The sequence below is a fragment of the Pediculus humanus genome, genomic scaffold, assembly GCF_000006295.1.
Source record: "Pediculus humanus corporis 1103172108284 genomic scaffold, whole genome shotgun sequence".
In the NCBI taxonomy this organism is placed as follows: domain Eukaryota; kingdom Metazoa; phylum Arthropoda; class Insecta; order Psocodea; family Pediculidae; genus Pediculus; species Pediculus humanus.
Window position 1 is genome coordinate 682,783 of NW_002987853.1, and position 10,844 is coordinate 693,626.

The window sequence follows — 10,844 nt, forward strand, 5'->3', positions numbered from 1 at the left end:
CGCACACACATGCGTAAAGGTGATTTGTATTCAATCTAGTCTTTCGTGATATTTTATTTATTAATTAATTTATTAATTTAATAATTTCATTGACTACCACGTGATTATTTTGAAATGTTGATTTCGTTTTACTTTTTTTTTTTTTTTTATTTATTTATTTTGTTGTACATAAATATTATTAAATATTAATATTGATAATAATAATAATAATAATGGTTGTGAATTATCAAAGTATTTTCGCGATGAATAAAATATTTATTTATTTAAATAATGATTTAAAAATGGCGATCGTTATTTTTTTTTTAAAAATTATTGTTGATTAAGTTAAACTTTAAAATTTTATTTTATTTTGGAAAAAATGTAACAAAAGTTAATTTCTTCCTTTTTTATTATTATTATTATTATTATTATTTTTATTATTATTATTATTAAAATTTTTTTTATTTGGTATTTTAACTCGTAGCTCTCTGAGGCTATGTCATATTAAAAATGCAATATAAATTTTTTTCGGTTGTGAATATATATATATATATTACTATTAAATTAATTAATAATCGGGGGGGAGGAGGTGGAGGGGGGCGGGGGAGTATGAAATTATTAAAAAAGAAAAGTTATTTGTAATAATAATAATAATAATAATAATAATATTAATAATAATTTTTTCGACAATATTTGTTAAAATTATTTTAGAATACAAATCATTTGAAAAAAAATGAACTTCCATTTTTCGAAGTTATAAATAATACTCATAATCATAATCATAATAATAATTTTATTTATGTACTTATTTATTTACATAATTTAATAATCCAATTTATTAATCAATAATTTATACATATATGTATTAATTAATTAAATAATTCATTATTAAATTCGTTGTACAAAAACAAAAGGAGACAAAAATCGAAAGTAAACTGTAGTGTGTGTATTAATTTTTCTATTTTTTTAGGTGTGTTTGTTGTTTTAAAAAAATATTATTATTATTATTATTAATTGTTTGTAATTATTAATAATTATTTATTTTATTTATATTACTTTGTTTTGGCCATGAACAAAAACAAAAACATAAAACAAAATAAAAATCAATTAAGTCGTGGGATCAAATTAAAAGAAAAACAAAAAAAAAAAAAATATTAAAACGTGATTTTAATTAATTAATTAATTAAATTATTTATTTATATATTTATTTATTTATTTATTTATTTATTTGTACGTGTATTTAATGAGCAAAAGAGCTTTGTTATTTACTTATGTAATTTTATTTATTAAACGTACGAAGGGGGTAAATAATAAAATTTAACAATAAATGAAAAGAAGAAAGAGGAGTAAATTAAATAATAATAATAATAAAAAAAGGCAAAAATGCATTTATTATGTGTATATATATATATATATATATATAAATATTATATATGTGTAGAATATGATTATTACGTTATTATTATTATTATTATTATTATTATTATCAAAAGTTATTTTTATATAATTGGTATTAAAAATTAAAAAAATTAAGAAAAAAACAAATGAAGGAAGAGGATGAGGGAGGGAGGGATGAATGGATTAATACATCTCTCGATATTTATTGATTATTTACTATCAATTTATTGATCGTAACGATCGATTTATTTATTATTAATAATTAATGATGTTTGATTTAACGTGAATTAAAAAAAAAAAAAAAAAAAAAATTATTTAATTATTAACTCGATGACGGTATTTTAAATAGTTTGTCGTAGATGCTAAAAAAAAACAATATCAATTATTATTATTATTATTATTATTATTATTATGATTATTATTAATTACATCATATCATTCGTATTGTTTTCTCTCTCTCTCTCTCTCTCTCTCTCTCTTTCTCACTCTTTTCTTCATATCTTTGTAACCGAATTTTGTTTTTAATAAAAAATGTCAACAAAACGTAAATTTTTAAACAAAATAAATAAATAAATAAATGAAATAAATACTCGAATAATAATAATAATAATAAAATTTTATCCCCGATAATTTTTTAAGTAAGGGAATGTTACAATTGAAATTGTAAAAAAAAATTATTATTATTATTATTACCATTTGAATTTTATTTGAATGCAACGTTGTAAGTCGGTACGGATTATTTATTATTATAATTATTATTATTATTTATTAATATTTAATATTGATGAGAATCAAAAAAATAATGATAATTAAAAAAGGAAACGTTGCGTTAAAAAAAAAAAAAAACTAATAATAATAATAAATATTGATAATAATTATAATTTTATTTGTGACGTGGAATAAATAATAATAATAATAATAATAATACGTGCATACACGGGGGGGTATATTGTTTTTTTTTTTTTTTTTTTTTTTTAAATTTGTTACTGTTTGAAAAAAATAATTTGGAAAAAAAATTATTAACGACGATGATTTATTTATTCGATTAATTTGTTAAGATAATGATAATTATTTTTCATAATTATTTATTTATTTATTTGAAAATTTATCGATTTATTATTTATAAAACACAAGGGTATTGAGAGGAGTCGGTGATTGATTGATTAATTATTTTAGAAAATTTTATTAATTAATTTTATTGTTTTAATTTTTGACATTATTTATTAAAAATTTAGGGTAGAAAAGAAGTAAAAAAAAAAAATTAATAATAATAATTGAATAATTTAAAATGATGATAAAAAAAATTACCATTTAAAAATTTATTATTATTATTATTATTACTATTATTATTATTATTATCCACCATTAAACACGACAAGGCTATTTGTCAGGGTTTTAAGTATTTATCCGAGGTTTCTACCCGATTCCTTAGGGACAAATATTCGAATTTCGGTATTATTATTATTATTATTATTATTATTATTATTATTATTATTTGTATAACGATTCACCAAAATGTTTTTTCGTCTTCCTAAATTGCTCATAGCGACTCTTTTGAATCATAGCAAAAAAAAATGTAATTTTTTAAAATTTCGTATTTATACCTATTTACCCCATATCTAACGGGCCAAATTTTCCCCGCCCCCTTCTCCTCCTCCCCTCTTCATCCCCCTCCTCCCCTTTTCCCACCCCATTTCACACCCCTCCCCTTTTAATGGTAAAATTTATATATATATACACATACATACGTGTAATTTTGTAATATGTATTATAATTAATCGATTGCATATGCGTCGTACCTTTACATAGACGTGATGGGTACCTGATACATAAATAAATAATAAATAAATAAGTACGTGTGTCGTTATCGATAAGTTTTTTTTTTTTTTTTGAAAAGGTTAATAAATAAATTTAAATTTAAATTTAAATTTAAATTGTTCCTAGTTGTGATCTCAATTAATAATCTCTTAGAATTAGTCATATCAGTAAAGAAAATTTTTTAAATACATTAACCATATCGTTGATTTCATATCCCCTCATTTTTGTATGTTTAACATATCGAATTTTTTTTTTTTACCCCTCCCCCCCCCATCAAATTATTATTGTACCTTTTTAATTTTAATTTTTTTCGGGGGGAGGAATCGGTATCAAATGTAAAAATATTATTATTATTATTATTAATTTAATGTAAATTTGTGTCGCAAATATTTTTATTTTGCCAAAAATATTTATTATCGTGCCAAATTTATTATTATTAAAGGTCATTGAACCGAAAGAAAAAAAATTTGTTTATTTTTTTTGTTTTTGTTTGTTTTCTTAATAAAAAAAAAAAAGTGTCAAAAATTATCCGTTTGAAAAGTATACGGAATGATATCGATAATAATAATAATAATAATGATAATGATAATGATAATAATGATAGGGAGAATGAAAAAAAATGCTTGAATAATTTTTCGATGCCAAAATAATAGAAAGAAAAATAAAAAAAATTATTCGTGTTATTAAACATAAATAAAATTTAATAACCCAAAAAAAAAAAAAAATAAATGTATTATTTATATAATAATAATAATAATAATAATAATAATAATAATAATAAATAAATAAATGTGTTATTATAATAAAATTCATTTTAATTAAATATATTATTATTAGCATTATATAATTATTTAATAATTATTAATTATTAATAAAAGTTGATGATGATGATGATGATGATGTGTATTATTGCATTACTTACAACTTTTTACTTTACGTTTTAATAATAATTAGAAATGAATAAATACATAAATAAGTAAATAAATAAATAAATAAATAAAAAAGTTTTAAAAGTTTTAGATTAAAAAAAAAAAAAAAATTAAAAATTTAGTTTCAAATTATTTTATTGGTTTTATTTTGTAAAGTTTTAAAAAAAAAAAAATCTTTACTTGCATGTTAAAGTAATCTTCAAGCGAATTTATTATTATTATTATTAAACAATATCGATTTGTTATTGATTTAACGTTAATAATAATATTAATAATGATAATAATATTAAAAGTAATGAAATCATGTTAGTTTTTTTTTAAAAATTGTTTCAAATTTTTTTCCCCCCACGTTTAGATTTTTTAAAAATCGGATAAATAATTAATAATGATAATGATAATTTAAATCAATAATTAATAATAATAATAATAATAATAAAATTTATTTGTTAGAAATTAAAAATTGTATTTAGTTAGAAAAAAAAAGGAGTTAATAAATTAATAATCGCTTGAAGAATTACCGACCGCATGGTTATTTTGTTTTCACTTTTATTTTTTTTTTTTCGGTAGGTTAAAAATTATAAATATTAATAATAATAATGATAATGATAATGATAATGATAATGATAATTGATGATAATGTTAAACTACTATTATTATTATTAAAAAAAACAAAAACAAAAAAAAAGGCATAGTGTCCTAATATAATATATGGAGGACAATCAAATGAATTTTTTTAAATGTGTTCTTTAATAAACGGAGTTTTTTAATTATTATTATTATTATTATTATTATTATTATTATTATTATTATTATTATTATTATTATTATTATTTTGTCATCGTCTGTAGATTCCCGTGTTTCAAATTAAATTAAAAATGTTTGTTTTTAGAAAAAAATTTTTTTAATGGTTAGAAATTTTAAAAAAAAAAAATAGCAAAAGAAAAGAAATGTATTTAATTAATTAATTTTGATATTGTTATTGTATTAGTATTATTATTATTATTTAATTAAGCCAAAGATTCAGTTTATATGTGATCCCTATTATTATTATTATTATTATTATTATTATTATTATTATTATTATTATTATTATTATTATTATTATTATTATTATTATTAGAATGATGTAATTAAAAAAAAAAATATTAGAGAATGAAAAAAAAAGAAAATTTTTTTTTTGACGAGGCTCAATTGACAACAACAATCTTTTTTAGTATAATAACGATTTAAATTCTTTATTTTATTTTATTACAAATTCATCAAATTATTGATTTATTGATTGATTATTGCAAAAAAAAAAAAAAAAAAGTCAAATGAATTTTATTTGGGGAAAAAAATGACGTTATAGTTTTTTTGCGACGTTGACTTTTCTTTTCTTTTCTTTTTCTATTTTTCTATATTTATTAGTTCACATGGAAATTGTTATAATTTTCCAAAAGTTCTTCCAAAAAAATTAATTAATTAAATTAAACTAATTAAATTTGTTGATATACGACGGTGGTAAATATAAATTTAATATTTAAATTCATTTTAATTCGATTGTGAAAATGAAAAAAAAAAAAGATTTTTTTCTATTTGTATGATGATATGATAATAATAATGAAATAATTGTTTTTTAAAAAGGATAATTAAAAAAATTTTAAAAAATATAATAATAAAATGATAATTAAATGACAAAAAAATTATTTGCTTTTATTATTATTATTATTATTATTATTTAAACGATAGAACAGAAAAGAAAAAGAAAAAAACAGAGAGCGTTTGTCAATTTTAATTTAAATTTAATTTAATTTTTTAATTTTTTTTTAAATTGTCATATATCGAAATAAAAACAAACAAACAATATAAAATAATAATAATAATAATAATCATTTTAACAGTTTATTATGTTATTAAAAAAGTTTAAAGATTTTTAAATCGAGTAAAAAGAGGGGCAAATTTTGTTAAATATGCTCTTTAATTACTCGATTTTTATTTATTTATTTATTTATTTATTATAGAAAAATTTTTTTAAAATAGATAAATAATTTTTAGAAATAAAGAAATAGCAGAAGTTTAATCGTTTTAAAATAAAAAATTGAGTTCTATTAGAAAAAAAAAAAAAAAAAATTTTTAAAAGGCTTAATAATTAATTAGATTTTAGAAAAATCAAATAGATGATGATGATGATGATGATAAATTTATTAATTAATATATTTCCCTTGTAGATTTTCCTTTCTCGGTTCCTTATTTTTTTTTCGATTTTTCTCCCCCTCAGTTTTATTATTATTATTATTATTTTGTGCATGATAAATGATTATGGCATGTTGTAAAATTGTTTGTTTTTTTTTAAATATTATTCCCTTTGGCGATTTATTATCAATAGGGAAAATCTAAACAAATTTAAATTCTTATTAACTAATTAATTATTTAGTTTAATTAGAGTTTTAATTATTTCTCATCAAATTGTTTTCATTTTTTAAAAATTATCAAATTTTTTTTTAACCATATAATGCTTAACATTTTTTGCATGATTTTCATATTCTTCATCATCGTCTCCATAAAAATTTTTTTCGTACGGTTCTAATTCGTCGACCCAATCTTTCCAATCAAAATTTACCTAAAAAAAAAAAAAAAAAAAAATAAATTTAATTTTTATAATTTGAAATTTATAAATGAAACTTGTTTGAAAATGAAAATTTTCGTACTTTAAAATGTTTAAATGTTTCTTCCAAATGAGGAACCGTTACGATGATACAACCGATTTTAATCGTCTTCGCCAACAACTGCCATGAAGAAATTGATGTGTCACCGTCACCGAAAAATTCAAAAACGTTATTTAAAATAATTACATCCGCAGAAGATAACTGAAATTTATTTAATTGTAATTAAAATTTAATAAACAAAAGCTAAGAAAAGAACAAATTAGTATTTTATTTAATTAAATACTTACTATATCCATACAATTGAATATGTTGTTACACACAATTTTAATTCTATCATCGAAATTAAATTTTTTTACAATTATCGATTGGAAATTACAAAGTTCTGAATTAATTTCAACTCCAATTATATTTGGACTTGATGTGTAAATGTAGGCCCCATATAAAACAGGACCTAATCTTGACCCCACATCTAATATCGTTTCAGTTTCCAATGGCTTTAATAGATATTTAAACACATAATGAATTCTACTAATCGACATGGAATGTGAAATGAAAGCTGAAATTTAATAAATATTTTTTATTTATGTTAAGCATTGTATGTAATCACTGTATCTATCAAATAATATTAATATTAAAAAGTGTAAGTTTGTAGTGACATACTTAATAATTTAATATCTTTACTAAAGCATTTTCCGCAATAATGTCTAGACAATTCTCCATCATCGATTAATTTATTTATGTAATCATCATCATATAAAAATTCATCCACATGTATTGTATTAATAGATTTGCAGTCTGAATTCTGTTTTTGATTTGAATAAAATGTGTAATAATGATTAATTTTTAGATTTAAGATTTAAAAAAAAAAAATTTCAAAATTGAAATATTAATACCAACTGGTCCGTATGAAGGCATGCATATATTTTCAGAAGGTAAAATAGCATTAAAAGGAACCATAGGACGTAATTCTTCAGCGATTGCATTTAATATTTCTTTTCCGGAATCTTTTTCCTCAGCATCATTTAAATTTTCTTATGTAAAACAATAAAAAATAAAAATGTCAGATGTAGAAAACTACAAGAAAACAAGGAGGTAAGGTTAGTAACTCATACCTAAATCCCAATTATATGAAATCCATTTTAAAAATTCAGTTTTATCCTTTTCCGAATTTATTTCTCTCATTAAATTTAAAAATTTATTTTGTGCTTCTTTTAAAATCATTTTTTTAAAAATTGTAAATAATAAAGATGAAGAGTAGAAATAAATTTTTCAGATTTGAATACTAAAAATTGTTTATTAAATAATTGTTGACATGGAAAGTCATATGTAATAAAAATTGTTTTACAAAATGAGTTACTTGAAATAAACTTTAAAAAAAAGTTTAAAAAAGTCTTGGACGGAGAGGGGAAAATAACCAAAATAAGAGTGTATTTTTTTATTAATATTTCAGTAGAAACAGTAATCTGATCCGTAAAATAGCAGACGACATTTAATAAGATGGCCAACAATTGAAAGAAAAACAACTGAAAGCCGGATACGAAGGATTACGAATCGTAATAAAAAGTAAAATTTTAATCATCAAGATTTTTCAATTATTATTATTTAATGTTTTTTTATTAACGAATTAATAATTTTTTTTATATTTTTTTGCCCGAATAAAAGTTATTATTACACATTATTACAAATTTGTGCAGTATGATATATTAATTATTCAATAGTTTGTAAATTAAAATGGAAAATATAGAAGACAAAGATGAAAAATTGACAACTTTTGATTTAGCTCATAAACAGCATGTAAAATATTTTCAAAGATTTTTACATTTTAGTCCAGCATATACATCTTATCAAGATTGTTCCAGGTAAATTTTTTTAATTTTTTTGTAAATTTAAAAAAAAAAAATGGTCAAATATAAATTTGAGATGTTTCAAGTCTTTATGAATTAGAGAAATTTGTTGTAGTTTTTGTTTTTTTTTTGTTTTTTTTTTTTTTTTTTTTTTTCTAGACTTTACTTAGCTTTCCTAGCTATTTCAGGTTTAGATTTATTAAATGCTTTAGATACAATTTCTAATGAAGATAAATTACATATCATTGAGTGGGTATATGGATTACAAATTTTACCAAAGGGTTCTTATTCTATAGATAGATGTGGATTTCAGGTATACTTTTTTTTTTTTCAATTTAATTTTTTTTTCTTTTCAAACGATTTAAAATTGTTTTATTATCTTAATTGTTTTAGGGATCATATACACATATAATTAAAGGAGTTGACCATGGCTATGAAAAGGGACATATTGTTATGACATATACAGGCTTGGCAATTCTCATTATTTTAGGAGATGACTTATCTAAAGTTAATAAAGAAGCCGTTCTTGGAGGTTTAAAAGCTTTGCAATTGGAAAATGGAAGGTTGTATTCGTTGAGTAATTATCGTTTATTTCGTTTTTAAAAATGATTTTAATTTTAACAATTTACAAAATAATATTTTTCAGTTTTTGCGCTGCAAATCATGAAGAATCAGATATGAGATTTGTTTACTGTGCAGCATGCATATCATATTTTTTAAATGATTTTAAAGCTCTAGATTTAATTAAATTAAGAAAGTTTATAACATCAAGTATAAATTATGATGGCGGAATAGGACAGGGTCCAGAATTGGAAAGTCATGGAGGAAGTACTTTTTGCGCAGTAGCTGCTTCACATCTATGTGGTCTTTTAAATGAAATTTTTAGCGAAAAACAAGTAAAAATAATTTTAAAAAATTCCAAATTATTTTAAAACCATTAGTCACTTATTATTTTGATTTTTTTTTTTTTTTTTTTAGATAGCACAATTGATTAGGTGGTGTGTTAATAGACAAGTTTCAGGATTTCAAGGAAGACCTAATAAACTTGTAGACACATGTTATTCATTTTGGTTGGGTGGTGCGCTTCATTTATTAAATGCATTAGATAAAATTGATATGAAAAGTAATAGAGAATATATTTTGTCAACTCAAGATGATATACTTGGGGGTTTTGCTAAAGGACCAAATATTTACACGGACCCGTTGCATACTTATTTAGGTTTAATATTTATCATTTTTTTATTTTTATAATAGATAATAATAATGAGTTATTAAAAGATTTTTACTTTGCAGGATTATGTGGATTAAGTTTAATGAATGAAGAGTCATTGCTGCAATTAGATCCTGCATTAAATATTAGTAAACGTGCTCATGAATTTTTAAAAAATCTTCACAAAACATGGAACTCGTAGTAGTAATGATTTTTTGTAATTGAACTCCTACGCAACAATTGTACACATACTTTTGTCAATTAAAAACTAGCTTTAATATTTATAATTATGACTGCTTAAAAATAAAAGAATATTTTAATACATATATGTATTGCATTTCAATCATAAAAATGAAATGTATCATTGTTTTGTATATTAAAAAATATTTTTACTTTTCTATTTATATTCTATTTTAAATTTGTTTATATTAAATGACAATATTTTCAATATTATTAGTTATGGAAAAGTTTTCTTTAGAGAAAATACTCAGGCTCTAACTTTTTTTTTATTTATTTTAATAATAAATTTTTATTATATTCATCATACCCTTGAATGACAACGTTTAATACCGCATGAATGTCATTAGGAAAGCGCGCGGAAGTAGACGTGACTTTGGAATGTTTTATCGTGCAAATAATACAGAATTTAAACATGGCGTCAGTTGGCATTTGTCAGAAACTAATAAAATATTAATTAATTTTTTAAGTTTAAATGGAATATTCAACGAAATTTTTTCTCGCGTAAAGTGAAATTAAACTAAGTGAACTGATAAACTGTTATGTGTAATTAATCACCAGCTGTTTAAAGACAAAAGGTAAACTTTCATATTCATATCAACCTTTTAAGTTAAGACTAAAAATAATTCTAAATCATTCTTAAAATTATTGTCCTTGACTTTAATAAGTATTTCTACCGTGAGAAAAAAAAGCTCAACGTAAATTATGTGTAAAAAAAAAAAAAAATATGACATTTTTCCAAAATCTTTTTCAAATTTTTTATTGAAGGCCATTATAAGTGTTT

The 10,844-nt window shown here is 20.4% G+C and overlaps 2 protein-coding genes across 2 annotated transcripts; one reads left to right on the forward strand and one right to left on the reverse strand.

The window, feature by feature from the left end:
- Positions 1-6,582: 6,582 nt before the first annotated feature.
- On the reverse strand, positions 6,583-7,879 carry Phum_PHUM522860 (uncharacterized protein; the record flags this gene model as incomplete). Its single annotated transcript, XM_002431313.1, has 6 exons — positions 6,583-6,723; positions 6,812-6,970; positions 7,057-7,325; positions 7,430-7,564; positions 7,663-7,800; positions 7,876-7,879. The coding sequence occupies 6 exons, from the start codon at positions 7,877-7,879 to the stop codon at positions 6,583-6,585; spliced, it is 846 nt and encodes a 281-aa protein (XP_002431358.1).
- Positions 7,880-8,500: 621 nt separating this feature from the next.
- Phum_PHUM522870 (Geranylgeranyl transferase type-1 subunit beta, putative) lies at positions 8,501-10,025 on the forward strand (the record flags this gene model as incomplete). The annotated part of the gene is made up of 6 exons (XM_002431314.1): positions 8,501-8,628; positions 8,773-8,926; positions 9,007-9,176; positions 9,260-9,509; positions 9,592-9,832; positions 9,907-10,025. The coding sequence occupies 6 exons, from the start codon at positions 8,501-8,503 to the stop codon at positions 10,023-10,025; spliced, it is 1,062 nt and encodes a 353-aa protein (XP_002431359.1).
- Between the last annotated feature and the right edge of the window lie 819 nt (positions 10,026-10,844).